The sequence below is a fragment of the Cydia amplana genome, chromosome 1, assembly GCF_948474715.1.
Source record: "Cydia amplana chromosome 1, ilCydAmpl1.1, whole genome shotgun sequence".
Lineage (NCBI taxonomy): Eukaryota > Metazoa > Arthropoda > Insecta > Lepidoptera > Tortricidae > Cydia > Cydia amplana.
Window position 1 is genome coordinate 22161547 of NC_086069.1, and position 25177 is coordinate 22186723.

Consider the following 25177-nt stretch of genomic DNA (forward strand, 5'->3'; position numbering starts at 1 on the left):
GGAACACCGAGAAGTTCCAAAAAATACCTACCGATTTTTGCAATGATTCGACTGAAATGGGATTAAATTGAGACTGAAAGAATGAAAGATGAATCCAATCAATACAGTTAGAATGGATATAGGATTGTAGTAGTAGTAGTAGTAGTAGTAATCACTTTATTGTACACAACACAGGTTTACATTGTAACGGGGTGTAATGGGTTACAATTTAAAATTTAATGTGCAAGAAATACGTAACATCGCTGATGTCCATGTTATCGGTCTCTTGAAACTAAGGCACTTATTTACTCTTTTTTTTTTAAATGAAAAATAGAAAATAGGTAGTTATATATTATGTACCTATAATACCTTTTGGCACGCATACAAAACAAAGTAGGTACCTAACTAAAACAACTAGTCTTCTTTAAATGCATGAAATATTCATAAATTTAATAAAATGAACTACTGGTTACATCGTGGGTGGTCATCATGACGTATTCTGAACTTTACATAAACAAAGGAGGCAGAAGGAACGTGCGTCTACAGTTTTTCCAACAAATTTTAAACCAGCGCAAAAATGTAAAGAATTTACATATATCAACTATATATCAAGTATTGCGTTGAGAAGAGTTGAGACAGCCCTCGTCCCGGCGACCAGGTCAGACCGATAACCCCTCGACTGCTGCCGGACCTCCGTCGCAGAACTTCGCCCTACGAGATGCGACGCGCCAAGTCTATAAAGGCCACTGACGCACACAAAAGAAACAGTCTGCCTCCGGTCACCGTCGATGATGTATATTTAACTCAAAACATCAACGCGGGACGCATTTTCTTATCATTCCAGATGTTTAGCGAAATGATCGAATAGTGTACAGTTTTGCATTTGAATATCGCTCCGTTTCGGTGGCGCGTGCGTATTACACGCCTTTCTGTGATTGGTCGTGAACAGGGACTTCCGAAAGCAATATGAGTGGAACAAACAGTGTCAGTCGGTCGGCGTGCAACAGCAAAGGCAGTATGATCGTCGTGTCAAACAGATTGCCATTTATTTTGAAGAGAAATGAGAAAACCGGTGAATTGGAAAGGAAAGCCAGGTAAATAAACTATGAAACCGATAATTACTCCTTAGTGTGATATACATGTATATTGATGTTATCTATTACGTACTTACCCAATATTTATCAATTCGCAATTGTATGTTAACTCACCGCTAAGTTATACTTATTATTGAACAAAAAAAAATAAACACCTTCCGCTGTCAAAGGGCCGACCTACAAGTATGTTTCTAGAAATAAATTAAGACCGGTTTTAATCGCTCGACTCATTAAATATTCCTACTCTGCTTAACAAAGCAAATTATATTATATTATTAGTTAATAAATAACCTATGGGTAGCAACGATAACCTTAAAATAAAGTACCTATTATTAAAATAATTCAGTTATGGAATTTAATTTACCATAAGTTTACAATTTACACACAAGAACTTATACAACGTGCGGCAGGGAGTCTCGCAGGGGTAGGGGGTCATTCTAGAACGCTCGGTCGTTTCCATGGCCCCTTATATGTATATCCCCGCAATATTTTGTTCTCGACTTTTCCCGAATACTTCACGGAATTACGCAGGGAATTATGGTGACATACCTCTCGAATATAGTTGAATAGTACTTTATTACGTAATTTTTACATGTTTGTATAACAACATAGTCAGCTGTTACGGAGGGAGCCGGCATTTCGATAAGTACCGTGTAACCCGGCTAAATTCAGAAGGTTGCTCGTTTGCGATACGTAATACTGGGTTAGTTGCTCAGTAAAAAGTCGACTTTTGTTGTCATTTGGAAATAATGGCGGCAACCTTGTACTTGAACAAGGTCGCCACATCCATGGCACCTGGATACAATACAACTGAAATAATATGTAATGTTTTTCTTTACTGTATCTACTACCTAGATAATTATAAATATTATAATAGGTATAGATGGTTGCAGTATACCTATAAGTATTATACCTATGCATACCTATAGTCATATATACATATCCACATTTTGCCAAATGAATATCTATTGGTGAGAGAGTACTTACTGTTTGGTGCTGTGCAACGCTACCTATATATTTAAATATTTAAATAACCATATGGCAATAAAATTAAAATTAATCAAAATTACGCTGCGTTATTAAAATTAAAGTGCCGGATTAAAAAATCCGTATAAGTACCTGAAAAGTTCTTGGACCCGTGTCACCCGTATCATCAGTTCAACAACTTCGTTTACACTACACATTAATAACTAGCTGGCCTTGTCCTCGCAACTTGCAACTATTTTATATCTCACGGATCATTGACTTTTCTCCTAAGTATTTATATCGTGTGCAGTTCAGAAATCGTCGTTTTGATCGTAAGACCGTGACCTAATTAACGTGTCGTTACAGCTAAAATAAGATAAAAAGGGAGTGTTTTAAGAGGCAACAGGAGTGGTCATTTCTCCATACAAACGTACTCGACTGTTTCCTCCGTGGGGTTTGAAGCTAGAGCAATGATTTTTTCAACACAGATTAATATTGTCAATATTGCTTTTTTTGATATTTTTGTTTTTTAAGGCGCTAGAGCCCTTCAAAAATGGCCAAAATGGCCTAATTGACTATGCCGCAATGAGAGGCGTGGCATTAAAAACTGATATCAATTAGCCAAAAAAGCAAAACGGTCCGACACAGATAATTTCATAACCATTTAGATTTCCAAATTTGGTTACGATTGGTTAAGTTTTGGAGGAGGAAACAGTCGAGTACGAAACCTCGATTTTTGAGATTTTTACGCAGGATTTTTCGCCTTGTCCTTATCGCACTAGTTTTAGGAACCGCTTCCGTTAGCGAGACGGGTATATTTACCTAAAATATTTTAAATCTCAGCTCCTGTTTCGTCTTAAAATACTTGTTTATGTCAGGTCTAGGTCTTATTAGAAAAACAAAAAAATTCTTCCCGAAAGTTGATATTATGATTGAAGTTTTTTTTATTCGGATACTTAGCATCGTATAGGGACAAAACAAACATAAAAAGGCATAACATATCTAAGTTATCCCTTTTTATGTTTGTTTTTGTTTGACTTGGCGGAAGCACTGCCGTGCTCCTAAATAGCATTTTCATTCCAGTTTTAACTATTACGTCAGTTTATTTATTATTTATGCAATGATAACATTAATGATTATATCAATTAATTTTTCGTGTATATGTATTGTTTCTTTGTATTGTATTTTATTTTGTAGTTTCACAGTGCCTTGGTTTTACTTTAATGCTGTTACTTACTTGACTAATAAAATAAATAAATAAAATGCGTGATAATTATCCTGTCATGACTTACTCAATTTAATTTGGTACCTAAAGAAAAACAACATATAAACATTTATTTATTTATTTATGAACGTAGGTCAAATATCCTTCAAATATTATCTGATTCATTTGAGAATATTCCTTGAATATTTAGGCTATTAAGGTTCTTTCAACTTTGTTTCGATTGGATGTGTAAATAATTTATAATCATCTTCTATGTTTACAATTTGTAATAATGACTAATCCTTGCATCACTGTGTGCGTCAAATAACAGATTTATTTTAATTTGTTTATATAATGATAAGCCTTATTGCTCTTAATAGACAACTATAGGTATAAGTATAAGCTGGCCTCTCTCCATTAAGAGCCCATCAACGTGCACACTAGCGCCACTGCTAAATAATCGTGATTATTTAAATTCAACGAAATATATTTAAAAAAGGGGGCCGCTACGTACTGTATCTTGTATTAAAGTACCTTTTGAATACATCAAACTAGTTTCTATGTTGCTGAATTCGTCACTCTATAAACTCAAAACAAAAACGGCCAGTCGTCTGCCGGAACATCAATCGCTCACTTCAAGTAGAGTTTACAGTATCCCTAAACCTCGTGTTCTCACTTCTTTTGCGCAGCGCTTCTCGGCATTTCTCTTCCCGCACATTTACAATAAAGTAGTTAAAATTTGTGACATTAGGCACTGTAACGTAAATGAGGCAAAAATTCGTATACTAAACCTGCTAAAGTCTTGGAACTTCGACGAATCAGAAGAAATTCTGAATCCTTCCCAAGTGACTCCTAACTCCACGTTCTCATAGGATTACTTCTTCATTCCTCCTCGAGTTCAGTTTCAGTTTTACATAACGCTCGAACACACTTAAATCTAACAAACTTTTACACTCATCACATTCTTAGTTTTCATTCACACACTTTTCACTCCCTCCTCACAACAAGCTTACACATTTAAGCAAGTACACACTCCTCTCTCTTTCCTAAATAATTCCTATTCTTATGTTTAGTATAATTATAAATTTTATTTTTGGTAAGTCGTGATGATCATGACCCCCGCGATACAGGCCATGCCTAGTGCGGGGTTCGCTGTAACGTTCCTGCTAAACTTTTATTATGAATTTATCTAATCTTTTGTTATTGTTTTAACTTTGGACGAATAGATTGACGAATCCAGCATCATAGAAACTAGTTTGATGTATTCAAAAGGTACTTTAATACAAGACACAGTACGTAGCGGCCCCCTTTTTTAAATATAATTATTTCGTTGAATTTAAAATTTAAATAATCACGATTATTTAGCAGTGGCGCTAGTGTGCACGTTGATGGGCTCTTAAGAAATGTAAAGATTAAACAATTATTATCAAGAGGACTACCTACCTAATTCCGAATAATTACTTCATGACGTTAAGTTCACATAAAAAATCGTAAATAGGTACCTATGTATGCAATTGTAGGGTAAATTACCCAGTTATTCGGCACTTATTTTATTTATTTATTTACATTTTTATTGCACAAAATAATAACTTACTTAATGTACTAAAGACGAACTCGATATGTAAGTAGGTATTATGTCATGTTGAAATTAAATAACAGCTGACTATCGACCTGGACCTGGGCTAGGGTTGCCAACAATTTTTTGGTGGAATATAGTATTTTCCAGAATAAGGCATCCAAAATATAGTAATTTCAAAAAAATATAGTACTTTTAGATAAAATACTAAACATAAGCGTAAAATACGTTTAATCGGAAATATAGTATTTTAGCGTACTATATATTTTTCCAAAATTATATAGTACAGAGAGCCAAAATATAGTAAGTACAATACTATATAATGTAGTACAGTTGGCAACCCTAACCTGGGCTAACGAATCATTGTTTTACGAAATACGTTGTCTTAAATAATAGTTATTTTAGGTACCTAAGTATTTATTTAATGTGGTTAAATTACTTTTTTTCCTTTTTTTAATAATTAATTTTGGTTCACAGTGCGGGAGGGCTGGTGACTGCGGTGGCTCCGGTGGTGATCCGTTGCAGCGGCCTGTGGGTGGGCTGGCCTGGCATCCATCTAGAGGATCCCAACGAGAAGATCCCCGAGTCGGATCCCAATGACAAGACTCCTACCGCTGGATTGCTTTCAAAAAAGGTAAATTTTGGAATTCATGATATTTAAAATTGTACATAGGGGCTTTTAGTCTTTGGTTGAATTGATTCGGAACGAAAGTAGGTGCCATTCCTCCGAAAATACTATTTTCTAATACCTTTTCCAAACCCTTATTTTCAACACATTTAAGTAGGATTTAAACGTTTGTTAAGCTATTCAGAAATATGATATAAGTACCTACCTAGTTATTTAGACGTCATAATTTCATAGAAATTTGACGTTTAAAATAACATTTGCACAGTCTGGGATATCAAAATCGCTGCCAACTTAGCTTGGTAAGTTGAATTATTCAAAATATAATAATAAATAAATATAGATAGGTAGGTGTGATTTAAATCTTTGATGATTATTGTGTATTGGAGAAGTAACTAACTCTATCTGTTTTTAATTTAAGGATAAGTACTGTTTAATTAAAGTAAACATGCACAAGTCTGGTTAAAACGCAATCAGCTTAGTGATTCAACTGGCCTTGAATCACGTGCGGCGTCCGTGGCCTGCCAAATCAAAATCACCTGCCAATTTCATGATCGGGCTGACTTTATTACCTCACTCCTTTTGATGGACCGGCGGAAGTCGATACACTTGTTGAACAATCGTATGGTAGTCATCATCATAACGATGTCTTATCCTAATTCTACAGCTCTACCTACACTCGGTCTTTCTAAATACCTACCTACCTATATATTTTCTATTTTTCTCAATATGGCCAGACTAGATTAACATTAAGTACTTAATGTGATTTCTATTTTTAGATTTTACTGTCATTGTTTTAAACCTACGTCGTTGTCGTAAATGACGTGATGCATTTTTCTATTGCTTCTAATAATTTTTACAAAATTGTAGGTAATTATTTTAAAATGTCACTGATGGCGTCCTGCTAATTACTGATATTGCTTAAACAATGTTTTCTTAGAGGAAGGAACGAAACGAATTGCTAGAATTCTAGAAAATATAAGTACTGCGTCTTGAATCCGATTAAAAAATTGTTACTTTCCGCACCTGTATCGTAAATAACTATTTCAAACGAGAGCATACCAACGTCCAAAAGAAATTTTACACATCCATACGTTTCCATTGTAAACAATGATGTAGCGGAAAAAAGTAGATAGGTTCCTATTAATCTACAAAAATAAACTTTTATAACTCTCGATATAATATTATTGTTTAATTAAGTGCTATCTTTCTATTTTATTACACGCTCGCTCATAGGTGATAGCAACTAAACGTCGTTATTGTAATTGAGTGTTTTATTATTTTATACGTTCAAATAAGCCTCAAAGGCACTAAAACTTGATGAATGGATGCAAACTTGTGAACTGAACCGAGGTGATAGGTACTTATAATTAACACAATGCCCTTTATCGTACGAATATCTGTGCCATTTACTTTACGAGTATTCTAGTAAGTGGGTCAATTTTAAAATAGGCATTTGTTGCTGTCCCACAGCTAAAACTCGAAGTCCATAGGACTTAAACACTAGATATGTATATATTTTCATTCAGTGTATTATAAACTTTAAAAATAATGTCTACTGTACCTTAAATATTATTTGTTTCTGAGAAAATCGCATTCGAAGGTCCAAAAACGGCGAATTTTGCCGTTTTTCGCGTGTCCCAGTGGCGGCATAGCCCAATAATAAAAATCATAACTTTGGATGTAGGCAACGTATTATTAGTAGCTTTATATTTTTATAAAGAGCATTTTCTAGAGAATTTATTTAATCACTTCGATAATTTAATGCGTTATTTAATAAAACAAGGGAAGCCTTTTTATCGTTGTCCCGCGCGGCACTTGTTTTGTTATGACCTAAAGATACCCCCCAAAATCTTCTTTGTCTATTGAATAACGAGATTAAATTTACGACGCAATAGTGCGGTTAGTTGGGCGTCGATCACCATTAAGTACTTATGCACGCGGAAACAGTTTTATTTATGTAAAAACAGGTAAGAATCTCTTTCGATATATTTTGCTACGACTACAATGACATTTGTATGGACGCTTCATATGTTGATACACAGTCGAAATAAAAATGTGTATTTCATAATAATGGTTGCAAATGTAGTTATAAAATATATAGTAAAATAAATAAGTGAATCGGTTATATTGTGTAAGAAATTTGGCCAAAAAATATTATTGGCGACATTCATATGGTGACATTTGTACGGCTATTTTGACCGTACAAATGTCGACATAGTGCCATACAAATGTCGAAAAGGCGTCATACAAATGTCATCAGGGTCTTACAAATGCCACAAAATTAATAAATAATGACATAAAAATGTTGATACTGCCATACAATGTCGAAAAAATGCCATATACATGTCAAAAGCGCCTTAAAAATTGCTAAATAGTGCCATACAAATGTAGATCTTTAAACGTCCATATTTTTTGTTCTTAAGAATCCTTGCTAAAACGATGATTATAAATTTAATTTTCCAAAAATAAAAAATTGCCATACAAATGTCGAAAAAACACCCTCTTCAAAAATTTACCCGATTTGTAGATACCTATGCAAACTAAAGGAATAGTATGTACGGTTAGTATAGGTAACACACCTAATATTTAATATATTATGCTTTCGGTACTGGAAAAGTGCCTGATCCTTTAAACTAGTTTAAACCGATCATAGCAACGAGGTTGCGTAAATATGTAGGTACCTACGCCGAAACAAATTTCATAATATGCCTTATGATCTGTCCAAGACCTTGTCCTACAACCAATGGTTCCTGAAAGGCGCCAAGTGACACCACTAAAGCTAAGCTACGTAATAGGAGAAACCTTTTAATAGCCTTAACCCACCCACAACGTTATTCTCAGATCGTACCCATCCGCGCGGAGCCGAAGCTCTTCGACAGCTACTACAATGGCTGCTGCAACGGCACCTTCTGGCCCTTGTTCCACTCCATGCCGGACCGTGCCACCTTCATCGCAGACCACTGGAAGGCTTACATCAAGTGCAACGAAGAATTCGCCGAGAAGACCGTTCATGCGCTGCGGCTGCTGAAGCAGAGCAATGAGAAGAATGGTTCTCCGCCCATTGTGTGGGTTCATGACTACCATCTCATGTTGGCTGCTAATTGGATTAGACAGGTTGGTACACCTAACGTCCATATCATACCTTGATGTTATTTTTTACTATTTACCACTTTGACTTGTATGTAGGTACATTACACTGTCCTCAATATACTGTGGCCTTGGGTGTTAAGTAATTATTTGTTTCTTTACAGCTAGCCGAAGAAAATGATCTCCCCTGCAAGTTAGCATTTTTCTTACACATACCTTTCCCTCCATGGGATATCTTCAGGCTGTTCCCGTGGTCTGATGAAGTTTTACAGGGCATCTTGGGTAAGTGTGAAGAACTTCCGATATTTACACATTCAGATAATCTCCGGAGTGCATACTGATGTGATGATGAAACTTACGTGATGTCATGTTTGTTGACAGGTTGCGATATGGTGGGATTCCATATAACAGACTACTGTTTAAATTTCATAGACTGTTGTCAAAGGAATTTGGGTTGTCGTGTAGACAGAAAAAATCTGCTGGTCGAATTGGGAGGCCGTACCATTTGCGTTCGCCCTCTACCCATTGGCGTGCCATTCGACAGATTCGTTCAGTTGGCCCAAAACGCAAAAGCAGTGCTCTCTACAAGCCAAAAAGTTATATTAGGAGTCGATAGACTGGATTATACCAAAGGATTAGTGCACAGACTCAAAGCTTTTGAAAGGTTACTAGAGAAGCATCCCGAACACATCGAAAAGGTGGTGTTGCTCCAAATCTCAGTTCCTTCAAGGACTGATGTAAAGGAATATCAAGATTTAAAAGAAGAAATGGATCAATTAGTTGGTAGAATCAACGGCAGATTTACCACGCCTAACTGGTCCCCTATTAGGTAAGTTTTTCTATAGTCTGTCGGAACCTGAATACATCTGCTTATCCTGTTGTACCTACTTGTATTTATCACGAGCCAAGTTTTTAAACTAAATTAACTCTTGAGTTTTTTTTATTATCAGATATATTTACGGCTGCGTCGGTCAAGATGAGCTTGCGGCCTTCTACCGCGACGCCGCGGTCGCCCTCGTCACCCCCTTGCGCGACGGCATGAACCTGGTGGCCAAGGAGTTCGTGGCCTGCCAGATCAAGAAGCCCCCAGGAGTGCTGATCGTGTCGCCGTTCGCCGGCGCCGGGGAGATGATGCACGAGGCGCTGATCTGCAATCCTTACGAGTTGGATGACGCCGCCGAGGTTATTCACAGGTAAACATTGTTAATTTATTGATAAAGCCAAAATGTATAACCGGTTTGTGTTTTTAAACGGTTTTCCTTTTGTCATCATGATATGGCTCCACTGCCGGATATGGCCTTCACCTTTACTTTATTTATGTTTGATGTTTAAGTTTTCAAAATAACTTCTGTGCTAACGGTAGGTATTATATAGGTAAACAGATCAATATCATATGAGTATCATGGATTTAAGATGGACAATGCATTATCGCTGGAGAACTTCCCGAATCCCGGGGAAGGATATAGGTTAATAGTGTTTATCAATCATCATCATTAGGTACATGAAGACAAAGTGGCAGGCAGAAGCTAGTTTAGCTATAAATATAATATTTTTTGCATGAATTAAATTACAATTTCCGAATTCCAGTGTTCGCTTCAAAGTTAAAATACATTGTATTATAAGTAATAAAGGTTGGACATACTATTACTTACAGAGCGTTAATAATGGACGAGGACGAGCGTACAGTCCGCATGAACCACCTGCGGCATCGCGAACAGCTAAATGATGTCGACAACTGGATGAAGAACTTCCTCAAAGCCATGGACTCGCTCGAGGAAGAAGCTGATGACATCGGAGCAACCTCCATGCAACCGCTCTCCATTGACGACTTCGACGAATACCTCTCCAAGTAAGTACTTTCATACGTAAGTACACAGCTGAATGAACTTACTCCTATTTTTTACTCCTGCTTCCTGTTGTCTCAACCTACAGATAAAGTTGGGCATTTGCTCTGATGCCATAAGATCTCTTCGATGTTTTATAATGACTTTTCTCGACGTCTGAAACGGTACTTTAATTCAACGTGAGCTTTGATTTGATAAAAGCACACTTCTAGACAATCTAGACTGTTAGATTGTACTGCTTTCGTAGTTGTTTACTTACCAAGAATATATTTTTCATTTTTTTTTATAATAAACTGATCGGCGATTGGCTCTAGTCACGCCTGGCGGTCTAGCATCAGTTGCGTTCTCGCGCGCGACTCCATACATCTAGCTAGCGCGACTTCAAGTATGGACTCGCGCGCGAGAACGCAACTCATGCTACACCGCCAGATGGAAAGTGAAGACAGAGCCTAAGATGGATTTCTATATGACAATGTCTTTTTTTACAGATACATCGGCTACACTCAAAAACTTGCCCTTCTTCTGGATTACGACGGAACGCTGGCGCCTATCGCGCCGCATCCAGACCTCGCGACCCTTCCGTTAGAAACGAAACACGTGCTGCAGAGACTGTCTAACATGTCCGACGTCTACATCGCCATCGTCTCTGGCAGAAACGTGGATAACGTTAAAAATATGGTGATTAGAAGATACTGGGTTTCCTATCTACGACGCCCACCCGGCACTTAGACTGACATGACGGCAACACCTTTAGAAACAGAATCGATTTTTTTGACGTACCACATATTTGGAATAATGAATACAAAATCAGATGACTGCCACTGTTTTGAATTCGCTAGATCGCTATCAATATGCTGTAACTGTTAAGATATATACTTGTCGTCAAATTACAACAACACTTATTACCTAGTTCCTTCCTCGCTCGTTCGAACTCAGTAATTTCTAAATTGTTAGAGATTAAATTGATAGATATATAGACTAAATTGGTAGCTTTTTGTGTATCCTGACTATCCTGAGTTTGGTCAGATCTGACTAAATTAAGTCCAATAGGTGGGTACTCATTTAAGTTCGAGACTAAATGACTATAAAGTAAACTGAATAATTGCCTTGTTTTTTTCACGTAAACTAAAATAGTTTGCGGATTAAACAGTTCAATAGGTAATCGTTATGAGTAGTAACTAACAGTAGGTAATTAAGTTTGGCTGGATAATAAAGGCGGCGGTAAACACTTAAGAATGACAGTGGCATAGGTACGAGTTAATGTTCGAACAATATTGAAAATAAAATCGAACAATTATCTATCGTACTACTGAGGATAGAGGTCACAGTTTATCTTTCTCAGAACCCACATATTCGATCGTACCGAGCAAACAAAAGTGTCGGCCTACTTAATTACCAATTAATCGCAATAATTAACTCGTGTAATAAATATGAACTATTTTATGACGTAAATGCCATGTCCACGGAGAGTGATACCACGATGCAACTTAATGCACAAGTCAATTTATAGATCATGGCTGATCGTGTTTATAAATTTTATATAGTTTTGCATAACACTAAGTTATCGCGGCTTATGCTGTCAAACCCATAAACAAATCAAAATATCAACCATTGTTGCAAGTGCAAAAACTGTTGGATAACCTTGATGAATACCTAAACACACAGTTTGTTTTAATAATTTAAGCATTACAAACAGCCAATGGGTCGTTCTCGCATTTCGTGCAAATCGGTGTTTTCGGAAATTTACCAAAAATGTGGTGGCGTTTTCAAATATCTGTTAATGCAAGGTTGTAACATAGGGCCTAAAGTATATGTCTCTCCAATGAACAATTCTAAAAAGATATGTATTTTCTTTATATGTACAATTAACACCCAAATTTTTCATTCATCTCTACATGTAACGCGTGAAGATATAACTTTGACCTACATTTTAACCTTAAGATACTACAAATAGAAAATTCGTTGTTTGTTCAATAAATGACTTATTTAGTTATGTTTTAAATCGTATAATATTAGAAGCTAGAAATAAATAATAAAAACTATACAGCCTTATAAGTGTATGGTTCAAGTAATTTCTTCATTACCGACGCGAGAAATAGATTAGCTATATTTTGCTATATAGCGAGGGTATATAGCGCCTACCGCCGATGCAACACATTGTTCGTCAGTCAGTTGGCCGCGTGATCTCGTAGCGGACGCCCGTGTGCCGCTGTTAGCGAAAATATATACGATCTCTCGGGTCGGGAAGGAGTGTGGTTCTCGTTAGTCTTCATCGCCATCGCGTGATTTATACAGTAAGTAGCAAGTGTACATTATTATAATTATACGTAATGAAGTGTTTTAGTGTCCCCTTTCAGATGGTTTATTCTGCAAAATTAAGGTCTGATGCCAACTGATGTAGGCGACAAAAACTTCCAAAACTTCATTCATATCGGTTTCATTCACTTCTTTTCCTTCTAATTTTACTGGGAAAGGTAATGAATGACTTAAGAAGGTAATGATAATATATTCGAGGCAGTGCATTTAATGGAAAGAGGCTTAGTTATTATAAATATTACGTTGTTATAAACATTTAAAACTGTATATGATAATAGGGGAGCCCAACCGGGGAGCCTTTGTAGTTTAAGATGGTCGACCTTCACCGATATGTCTGACGGATGAAACTTACATATTATGAAAGAAAATATATTCCTGAACATAAATAAATAGGGTTGCTTAAAGAAATATGGTCAAAACTATGTTTAATTATTTTTTGAAAAAAAAATATTTTTTCTTTAAATTTCACCGATCTGTCTGACAAACGAAATAAGTTCCAATGGAAAGTATACAACTTGTACAATATAAATCAACTAGGTTGCCTATCTTTTTCCGGTCACTATTATGTGGTTATAGGGTTGCTTGCGAAAATCCGGTCACAAATAAGGTTTGCCAGGCTTTTAAATAAAATAAGAAGGGAAGACTTTTAGCGATAACTCATAAACGGCTTAACTTATCAAGTTCGCTTTAATTTTGTTTGAATGAGTTTATTAAGCACTATTTTTATGATTTTTTTCCATATTTTTTGGATCGATTTTTCAAAAGTTAGAAGGAATAACCGTTTTTTATTCTTTCTAAATTATTATTTCCGAATTGATTGACTTTATCAAAAAATGTTGTTTGCAAACTCCTATTTATTTTTAAAGACCTATCCGACGACACCCCACACTATAGGGTTAAAACGATAAAAAAAAATTACATAGGTACAAAACGCGAATGATTTAAATATATTTTGTCTATGCTAATTTTTGAAAATTTGAAAACTATGTTTAATGTGATATGGTGCGCAGATGATCAAACCGACTTAACAAACACTTGGGGTTAACAATCTCGACTTATAATGATGATAAGTAAATGGTGAATGTACCATCTAGCTTGAACATTATAAGTTGAGATTGTCAACTCCAAGTGTATGTCAAGTCGGTTTGATCATCTCCGCAGTGCTTAAGACACATGTTTTTAATATTGTTGATTTTAATTGGTGTTAATTTTCTTGAAATACGGTTTTTTATATAAATAATAAATAAATAAATAAATAAATAAATATTGGGGGACATCTTACACAGATCAACCTAGCCCCAAACTAAGCAAAGCTTGTACTATGGGTGTTAGGCGACGATATACATACGTATATAGATAAATACATACTTATATACATAGAATATGTTCGATTTCATAAGTTTGTTTCATTACCGTCCACTGATAAAATTACCATCTCGGCCGAATTCATTACCAGCGCGTAGTTCATTACCAGTAGCCTTATTAAATGAAAAGTAATAACGTTACAAAGGTGCCTTTAGCAGAAAAATGTTAATAAATGAATCCACAAATTGACGAAACTCAAAAGTTTACCATTTAAAACAAAAATTACAAATCGAGAGAATCTCACCGATTTGCACGAAATGAGAGAATGACCCCAATATTGTTATCCAAGTAGATACATAATCGACAAGTTCGGTGCTGGTGTTAATTTTGGAATTATGTCTTTTTATGATGAAGTAGTTCAATTTCACTGACTTCTGTTTGCTTATTAATAGGAATGATGACACATGTTGAATTATAACAAAATGAGCAATTTAACCTTATCATAATAAATTGGACAGATTATACAGAATATATATATGTGTGGTGGTGGCCTAGTGGATATGACGTCCGACTTTCAATCCGGAGGTCGCGGGTTCAAATCCTGGCACCAAGAATGAGTTTTTCGGAACTTACGTACGGTAGGGAATACCATTTGATATTCGCCACTAGCTTTTCGGTGAAGGAAAACATCGTGAGGAAACCTGCATAGCGCATACATCCGCGAAGAAATTCAACGATGTATTTGAAGTCCTCAACCCGCATTGGGCCAGCGTGACGACTATAACCCAAGCCCTCTCGCGCAAATTAGACAGAAAAATATGGAAATGATTTAAAAAATACAAAACCTCAAAGAATCAGAACTAAAACTATTTTTATGACTTCTAAATTAAATATAAAGGTTCCAGTTTGTCGGCGACTCTGGTTTTCATACTAAAAAGCTGTTATCACGTCATATATCACGATTGTCAGGCTTTGACTGTATTTCATTATTTTGTAGGTGTTACTTTAATAAAACGTGTCCCATATAGACATTTTACCGACTTATAATATCAATAAAAACTCGCCATCTAGCTTATTTAATAAGAAAAGTTAAAAAGAAAAAATACTTGTCAAGTAGGACTTTAAATTTTTTTAAAGCTAGGTATTGAGTAACTTTAACAATACAGCGATCATCATTTTGAACAGTTATTTTGGTATTTTCTATTGCTTTGCACAAACATCTGAATAACACGCGAAATACGCTGAAACGGACGTCTTAAGTTTTAAATATTTGTCACACGACTCACAAAGAGATCAATAAAAAAATATCGTTTCATTATACCTACTCAGAGCTGACAATAATATAATTTCGTGTACATTTCTGGGTTAATAAATAAGTAAAAGGTAATTAATGTATACTTCTTGGATCAGAAAGTACGATAAATTACATTGCCAAGAGATACTTGTTAGCGTGGAGAAACAGGGGTCAGGAAATAGGAAGAAGCTGCGACTCGACGCGAGCACAGAATAAATAATATGTAGTACTTAGTATACAGAAGACTCACTCTCTAACAAAACGCGTCTGTTACGATCAGCACAGATATGGCGGCTAGGTGGCGACAGCGCCACGCGCGGCTTATGGCTTTCCCCAAATTGGGGCCAGAACGGATGTACTTTTAGCTACCTGTAGCAAAGCGACGAAATCGCGGTGTGAGACACGCCTGACGCGAGCAAAAATTAAGTGCTTAAATAAATTGTTTACCCGTGCAAAGCATCAAAGGAAAGCAAACAGCTTTGGAGATTGGAGATACGGAATAACAAATAAAATCATCTCGGTGGGTGCGAATATACGAACGCCTTAGTGTAAGGCCCGAGTGAACGCTCGAAGTGGAGCGTTCGGCAGGGCGTGCAGCGTGGCGTCGAGCTCCCAAGTGATTTGAGCAGCGTGCACTAAGGCCGCTCCTATACGTTTGCATTTGTTTAACATGCACGCCGCACGCCCCGCCCCGCTACACGCCCAACTCGAGCGTCCACTCAGGCCTTACACTTAAGAATCCGCAAGGTCTCAATTAGATATCAGGCGAACTTTGACTCGCTTTATCACGTACTACTTTAACAAAAATATTTGTTCTTTATGTGTTCTCGCTTGTATTATACTACCGCATACAGTGGTATGTAAAAATCTTTTGAACTGAGGTTGTTCACTTATCTGCACTAATAATGGCATTGTATTATAACAATGTTATTATCTGCTTTTGTTTTCGTAGCCGCCAAATAGTTACTTACAAAATAAGTTAGAAGTAAGTATAGTACGGCCCTTCTGAGGTGAACTTTTCGCTTCAAACCTTAATCTTCCAAACAAAGGCCATTGTCTCTATTATCGCAAAGCCACTACTCCAGACTTAGCACGCGCCAGTACAACATTCATATTGAAAAACAACCGGTATCGTCATAGTATTAAGGTTCAAATTTAATGTCACTGATATTCTAGATATTACGTTTTGGTAGTGTAGGACGATAGACCGCCCCGAAGCGATACGGCACTCATATTATTTTGATACTTAGTGTAGTGTTAAATTTACATTATTACCTTAGATTTTGTTATAATGTAATGGACCCTATAATGGACGTGGAACCGGTAATGGGACATAAAATCACAAATCCTCTAAAATAAGTATCTAAAAGTAGTTTATGAACACTGGCAATATTTTACCATAAATAAGAGTCATAGAGCTGTTTAAGTTTGAATTTTTATTAATTTCGGTTACTTTTTAAGAAATTGGCGTCAACCCAAAAGTTGTCGTGTCACCGAAAAATATAACTAGTAAGAATTCTTAACAACTTCGCTAAGAGAGGTGAGTTCATATATTAAATTGTAATTAATTATAACTTGGTGTAAACTAGAATGTGTTTTGTTAATTGCATTTACCATGAAATAAGGTATACAACACACTATTTTGTGTCTCTAGAGATGTATAAAAAATAATGGTATTTTGCCCAATCCCATTATAGGAGCTCTAAAACTGCATACCTCCTATGATGGGATAACTTACAATTTACATAATGATGCTTGCCATGGCGTAATTTCATGTTTAAATAATACAGAAGTAGGTATAATGTAGTTACGAACTATGTCAGGAAGTCTTCTCGGACTTCGGATATAGTATTTTATGCAACCGTTGTTTAAGAGGGGTCAAAAAAGGCGAGTGGCGTGAAGCCGAAAATTGTTAATAAAGACGCCACGAGTATTTTTTGACTCAGTTAAACAACGTTGCATACAATACTTTTTCTACGACCAAGCACTTACTTTGAAATGCAATGAAATAATAATAAGAATAGATGATGATGATTGTTTAATGTCCTAATGTGATAGGTTGTTCAGTGCGTGGGATTCTTAAGGGGAACGAAAATTTTATTATTTTTGCGCCACGACGCACGGTTTAGGAGATACAGCCTTATAAATATATATATATATATTTTTTGTTTTTTTTAATATTAATTAGGGGTTTCTTACAGAGGAATGAACATTTTATTATTTTTGCGCTACGACGCACGGTTTAGGAGATGTAACCCATAAACATTTTTCTTTCTTTTTTTTTTATTTTGTTTTGTTTTTCGTGTTTTTTTAAATATTACTTTGGGGTTTCAAAGGGAAACGAAAATTTGATTATTTTTGCGCTACGACGCACGGTTTAGGAGATACAGTATTATAAAGTTTTGTTTTGTTTTTTTTATTTTTTTTATAATATTAATTAGGGGTTTCTTACAGAGGAATGAACATTTTATTATTTTTGCGCTACGACGCACGGTTTAGGAGATACAGCATTATAAAGTTTTTTTTTGTTTTTTATTTATTTCTCTTTTGTGTTTTTTTTTAATATTAATTAGGAGTTTCTTACAGAGGAATGAACATTTTATTATTTTTGCGCTACGACGCACGGTTTAGGAGATACAGCATTATAATTTTTTTTTTGTTTTTTTTTTATTATTTCTCTTTTGTGTTTTTTTTATATTACTCGTAATTAGGGGCTTCTTACAGAGGAATGAACATTTTAATATTTTTGCGCTACTACGCACGGTTTAGGAGATACAACCCATAAACATTTTTCTTTCTTTTTTATAATTTTTTTTTTGTTTTTCGTGTTTTTTAAATATTACTTACGGGATTCAAAGGGGAACGAAAATTTGATTATTTTTGCGCTACGACGCACGGTTTAGGAGATACAGCCCTATAAAGATGAAAACTGATGATGATGATGATGATGTGACCAAAACATGTCTATGGTTCACTCATCTGGCAGAAATGACAATTAAAATTAGGTTGGCAACAATGTATTCCATACAATATTTTTTAAGTGGTGATTACACGAAGTATCGTAAAAGTGCCAAAAAGATACTGCGTGTATGCACAAATACTTTTTTGGGGAATAGACTAAAGACTTGTCTTGACAACTATAAGAGAGGGGTTTAAAGGTGTGTGCACGACCCTTTAAATGACAAATAAAAGTACGGGAGTAGAAAAAATTAATATCGTTTTTACAAAAATTTATTTAACATGCCTGTTAGTTAGTGTGGTTCAAATCTTGGAAGTTGAATTTGAGCCACTTTCGGATTTCCGATTGAGTTGAAATTTTGGATACGTAAGCAAATCGGATGACAATGCAATATTATGATAACATGGACCTGATCTCATGATGGAGACAGGAGGTGGCCATGGGAACTCTGTAATAAACGCAACCTTATTGTGTTTGGGTTTGTTAGAATTGTCTTGATGAGTATTAGTTGGCTGTGAAAAGAAAAATACATTCTTACATAAAAGCTTATACCAAATATGACTAATAACTAGTTTTTTGCCAAAAATTTATTCCCTGTTCCAATATCTTATACTGATAGGGTATGTCCATTATAGGGGGCCCATTACTGGATCCACGTCTATTACCGGGGTACCATTACTGGAGCTTTGGTGTCCATGACTGGAGAAAAAAGGCATAGTTTTAATTTGTAAATTATGTGGAAACTAATTGCAGTATCTTTGATATAACACGCCTGAAACATAAAAGATGGATAGGATTTTCATCTTTAAACACGCTAAGCGGTAGAACTTTTGCCGGTATCAGGGAAATATCACAAATACTCCAAATTTCCTCTTAAATGTCCCATGACTGGTGCTGTTACTATATAACAAATATACAACGCTTTATCATAAATAACCACGTTTCATTTTTAACACCACACTAAGTATCAAAATAATATGAGTGCCGTATCGCTTCGGGGCGGTCTATCGTCCTACACTACCAAAACGTAATATCTAGAATATCAGTGACATTAAATTTGAACCTTAATACTATGACGATACCGGTTGTTTTTCAAAATGAATGTTGTACTGGCACGTGCTAAGTCTGGAGCTAGCGGTTTTGCGATAATAGAGACAATGGCCTTTGTTTGAAAGATTAAGGTTTGAAGCGAAAAGTTCACCTCAGAAGGGCCGTACTATACCTACATTGCATGTATATTGAATTTTTGACCTTATTCCTTGTTGAATAGGGTTAAAATGGTCTAAAAAGATAATATCTTACCACTTATCAAATGTAACAATGCGAGTACGACCCTGGCGGCATATCTGCTATCTCTAAATGCAAAATGTGTGAAGTGTTATTTTTTCCCTCAAAGCATTTTTATTCTTATGATAAGACTATAGAGCCGATAATATAATGAAATTGTATGGTATCCCATAGCCGTTTTTCTACAGAGTGCATTCTTTTTGAGCGTCAAGGGTTGTAAAATGCAAAAAAAGTTATTTTAGCCATTATTTAGTTAGTGTATTTTGTAATCTATTGTTTAAAGAAATAGATTCGTTAATCTACACTAACTTTTCATGGCGGTTATAATCTGTTTTTACTACGTTACTAATTTGTGATTTACCACTTAATGGTAAGTATTGTATTCTTAAGACTCTTTGAGTAAACTAGCTCAGTTCAAATGATTTACACTATAACCTGGTTAAGCGTATCAACGTTACACGTTACGTAATATTTGCGTAGTCAATAGTCAATGAAAAGGGGCCGGTCACCGATAGCATGTTTGTTTTCTAATATTCGAAGCGATTGCCTAATAGTCAATATGACGGTAGGTAAATTAGTAACGCTTGCAACTAATGAATTAGAACGATGATTAAGAATTCGATTATGATGGTGATAACTATTTTGGCTATTAAGGATGTTTATTTTCCTGTTGATCATGTACCTAAACACGAATTCTGTATGCTTTTTATTAGATAAACGTGTAGTTTATACGAGTTTTTGTACAAAAAAATAAGGATAAATTTATGGGACAATCTTACGCAAATCGACCTAGTCCCACAGTGAGCTGAATAAAATTCTATACATATTATTATTATTTGTTTCCACCTAATAAGGAGTAGAATAATTTATAGTAGATAGTAGACTTTCCATAATTTAGTACCTAAGTATTTCGATTCTGTTAAAACCGAGTCCATTTTAATATGTTCGATATTGAACTATGTTAATTCCATTGTATGTATGTATCTTTATTGCACACATTAAGTCACTTTATTGCACATAAACAGGTTTACATAAAACGGACAAAAACAAAACAAAAATAAGAATGTTATGTACAAAGGCGAACTTATCCCTAAAAGGGATCTCTTCCAGCTAACCTTTGAGAAAATGCGAAATTGTGATATTGATATTGATCTTGTGAGTAAAAATAAGTTACAATAAGAGATCATAAGTTAGTTTTAACAGTATATCAACATTTACTTACCTAAATTGTATGGCGTTCCAGGTGGGTATCGAAGGCATCACGTACGCGGGTAACCATGGGCTGGAGATCCTGCACCCCGACGGCAGCAAGTTCGTGCACCCCATGCCCACGGAGATGCAGGGCAAGGTCGTCGACCTGCTCAAGTCTCTACAGGAACAGGTAATTTGGAACTAAAAAACACTTACAGATAGTGTATAATTATTTTCCTTCGTATTTTTGCGGAAACGTACGAACGTGTCTTGCTATTTCAGCCGGTCTCGATACAAAAAGTACTGAGGCACAGAATAAATAATAGTACTAAGTACAGAAGACTCGCTCTCTAACAAAACGCGTCTGTTACAATCAGCTAGGTGGCGACAGCGCCACGCGCGGCTTATGGCTTTCCCCAAAATTGGGGCCGGAACGGATGTACTTTTAGCTACCTGTAGCAAAGCGACGAAATCGCGGAGTGAGACACGCCTGACTGAGGTTGATTGAAGTAGGACGACAAATACATACGAACGTTTCCGAGAAAATACGAAGGAATACAATTATGCACTACATGTGTACTTCGTGCTCTGTCCATAATTTTAACAAAACCTTACATCGCCGGTTAGATGGGAGAAAATAGAATTACATATTCTGTTAGAAATATCCTTTGTGCCTTAGGGCTGAATTAGGCGGCGCGCGAACTCGTATGCGATTTTAGTTACATTGCGGACTGTTGGTTACGTCCAATTTAACCGACCGATCAAAGCCCGCAATGTAATGCAAAGGTTCTCCTCCCATCGTCTAATAAATGAGCCCTTAGGACGAGGTTAAAGTGTAAAGTCCCGCAATATATAGTTGATCAAACCAATTTGTCAGTAGGTAAATAGGAACACAATAAACAAATACTCATCCTTTTCTTTTGGGTGTCTAGTGTAAAACAGAGATAGTATGATCCGCTCTGTCTATATTTGAAATAAGACAGTCCTTTGACAAACTATAATATTCCCCGTCGACAGGTGTGCAAAGACGGCGCCTGGGTGGAGAACAAGGGTGCCCTGCTGACGTTCCACTTCCGCGAGACGCCGGTGAACAAGCGCGCGGCGCTGGCGGAGCGCGCGCGGGCGCTCATCACGGCGGCCGGCTTCAACGCGCACGACGCGCACTGCGCCATCGAGGCCAAGCCGCCCGTGCCCTGGAACAAGGGTGAGTACTGCTCGGCTGCCGTCTGCCGGTGCTGACACAAGCAGGCGTGTCTCACTTCGCGATTTCGTCGCTTTGCTACAGGTAGCTAAAAGTACATCCGTTCCGGCCCCGATTTTGGGGAAAGCCATAAGCCGCGCGTGGCGCTGTCGCCACCTAGCGGCCATATCTGTGCTGATCGTAACAGACGCGTTTTGTTAGAGAGTGAGTCTTCTGTTCTTAGTACTATTATGTATTCTGTGACACAAGTTTTTTTTTAATAATAATAAACTGATCGGCGATTGGCTCTAGTTACACCTGATGGAAAGTGAAGACAGAGTCTAAGATGGAGCTCATCGGTTCAGTAATAGCCTATTCACTCTAGCTTTAAAGAGATCGAGGTCATATTTCTCAGGGAATATAGATGACGGGAGCGCATTCCATTCCCTAGCCGTCCTTACCAAAAAAGACGAGGCGAATCGTTTTGTGCGGACAAATTGAATATTAACAACGAACGGGTGCATTAGCTCCCCGCGCCTGGGACGTCCGATGATGGAAAGGGGAAAGTGGGATCAGGTCATGCAGTTCTTGTGCGCACTCCCCAGAATGTATACAAGTTTTAATGTTGTCCAATATCTTCTTCTTAGCATATTTGCGTCCACTGCTGAATATATACCTAACTATGCCTCTTTCATGCATTTCCATGTTGTTCTGTATGTGGCGGTTCAATGTCAGGTCGACCCTGTCGTCTTTCTCATGTCGTCCGACTATCTGGCTCGTGGTTTTCCGTCCCTTCGGCTTCCTAATCGAGGTCTCCAAAACAGTATCCAATATCTACGAGGATCTAATACGGTTCCGATCTGGGGATCCCGGTCCGGTAGCCTAGAAATTTATCCGATAAAAACGAAGCGAAACCAATATACAAATCGTTTTAACGATAACAATCTATTCGCGCTGTCTGAATTTCCATAGAAACTTGCGGTCCACCGTAAACAACGTCCAGTGATATTACCGAAACCGAGTAGGTACATATATTTGATAAACAAAATAAATATTTACCAGGTACATTAGGACCGGTCTTTAATTATCTCCAATTTTGTTTTTGCTCATAGCAGGGATGCGTCAGAGTTACTTATAATTAGGTGTTATTAGGTATTTATATTAAATATAAACAAATATTGATTTTATTTCAGCGCCTAATTAATACACAGACGTAGGCAAACTTTGTTAACAATTCTCGCTACTCGCCACTAGATGTCGTTAGTGGTCTCTTGATTTGAAGCCTGGTAATAGTTATGCGTTTATAATATCATGTAAAACTTAGTATCGTGTCCTGAACTTATAATGCTAATAAATCAAGTTTATAAACATACATAATGCTATACTCAGATCGTCATGTAGTACCTAAATCTGAATATTTTATAATAGTTATGTGTTGTAAACAGGTCGTGCGTCCATCTATATCCTGAGGACGGCGTTCGGGCTCGACTGGAGCGAACGCATCCGTATCATCTACGCCGGTGACGACAACACCGATGAAGACGCTATGCTGGTTAGTACACTTTTATGCCATTTGATTTTGAGCCGTAGCACAAGAGTACAAAGTCATTTTAAACGAGTTTGCATTAGTTTTTCATCTAAGCCACTATCTCGGTAGGAAAATGCTTCTATTGTCAAAGAAAATATCGTCAGGTGACAAGCAAAAGTCACTAATTACTATAAAATATTTAAACAAAAACCAACCTTCTTTCATATGGTTCACTATGGCTATGAACTTGTGGAGGTACTTAGTGACTTTTGCTTGTCACCTGACGATATACTTAACACTATTGTTTACTTACTAAAATACCTACTTTAGAACATTTTTTTTCCGGCAATTTCGGTTTGGGCCTATTCACACATCTCGAAGTGGCTTGTAAAATGACTCGTATCTATTATGAACGAGTATGATGTTAATGCCTAACCACAGTATAAATAGGCTACATGACTAATTTTCATTTATGGTATCAATCGATCGGGTTTGTTTTTAGGATCAAATGTCTATATGGGACCCATTGCATTAAAGTAACACAAAAGTCAGAAATTGTAGTCAAAGGCCGACAGTCGCACTTCACTCGCGAAACGGCCTAAAGAAAACGGTAAGGGAACGTGACGTCAAGGTCTCTGCGAGCCCATCTTGTAGTATGGATAAAACAAGAAAATTGCGTTTATGTAGTTGCTATATAATATTTTTTTGTAGGAAATGTAAGGAATCGAATGGTACCCTTACTTTTATCGTTTTTGGAAGTTAAAAAAAACTTAAATTTTGAAACTTTCAGGTCCTGTATTTTTGTAATTTTTCAATATTTTATTTTAATATCCACATTATTGTGATAAATTGCTCGTTTGCTATCTATTTTACTAGATTTTGTTATAAAATTCAACATGTGTCATCATCTCTATTGCAGGCCCTGAAAGGTATGGCAGCCACGTTCCGCATCGCGTCCTCGCACATCACCAAGACGTCGGCCGAGCGGCGCCTGTCGTCTACGGACTCGGTGCTGGCGATGCTCAAGTGGGTGGAGCGGCACTTCTCCCGCCGCAAGCCGCGCGCCAACTCGCTCACCTACAAGAACGCCAGGAAGGCGCGAGACTCCTTCCACATGCACATGACGTACCAGATCCCGCCCAAGACTTCGCCGAAGCCCTCCCCGCCGCATAGCCCGGACAAAAACTCCAGCGGAACGGATTCTAGTTAATTATACTCAGTTTAGTTATAGTTTGTAGCTTTCTAGTAGACCCCGAAGGCTTATCCTATTGTCTATTGTTCAGTAAAACCGCACGTGCTACTTACCTGCAAAAAAGGGTCCTAATTATTCTATTTGGCACCTTAGCGCGGGCTAGTCCAACGCTCAAAAAACCAGTGTAGGTGCGCTCTCCGATAACGCGCCTTTGTTACGCATCTCGATGACACATTTTAGACTGGTTCTGTAGCGTTCGACTCGCCGGCACTCAGTAACCGAAGTACCGATTTTTATGCAGGTGGTTGTGGCACGTGGCACGAGCGGTTTTTCTTAACAATAGACAATAGGATTAGCCTTCGGGGTCTATTAGAAACCTACAAACTATATACGTAGTTGACGTTCTCTACCAAAACACTGTTGAACTAACAACTGACAGGAAGCTTTTGCTCGAGAAAGTCACTTCATACAATTATCTGTAATCCTTTGACCACCACTAACACCTATCGTCCAATGTGAAAGCGACCTCCTCCACAAAGTTATGTTC

At 36.9% G+C, this 25177-nt stretch overlaps 1 protein-coding gene across 1 annotated transcript; it reads left to right on the forward strand.

Annotated features, from left to right (window-relative positions):
- The first annotated feature begins 664 nt into the window (after positions 1–664).
- On the forward strand, positions 665–24668 carry LOC134651319 (uncharacterized). Its single transcript, XM_063506383.1, has 12 exons — positions 665–1073; positions 5297–5453; positions 8289–8561; positions 8699–8816; positions 8916–9363; positions 9485–9727; positions 10189–10383; positions 10867–11056; positions 20783–20920; positions 21748–21934; positions 23356–23462; positions 24358–24668. Exons 1-12 carry the CDS (start codon positions 946–948, stop codon positions 24646–24648), a joined length of 2475 nt encoding a protein of 824 aa, XP_063362453.1. The 5' UTR covers positions 665–945; the 3' UTR covers positions 24649–24668.
- The last annotated feature ends 509 nt before the right edge of the window (positions 24669–25177 follow it).

What these genes read in the sequence shown, in the direction of transcription:
- LOC134651319 (XM_063506383.1), top strand. Translation starts at nt 946, where the DNA reads ATGAGTGGAACAAACAGTGTCAGTCGGTCGGCGTGCAACAGCAAAGGC. An exon ending in GAATTGGAAAGGAAAGCCAG is followed by an intron (nt 1,074 to 5,296) that starts GTAAATAAACTA and finishes TTTGGTTCACAG; the next exon opens with TGCGGGAGGGCTGGTGACTG. An exon ending in GCCCGTGCCCTGGAACAAGG is followed by an intron (nt 21,935 to 23,355) that starts GTGAGTACTGCT and finishes TGTTGTAAACAG; the next exon opens with GTCGTGCGTCCATCTATATC.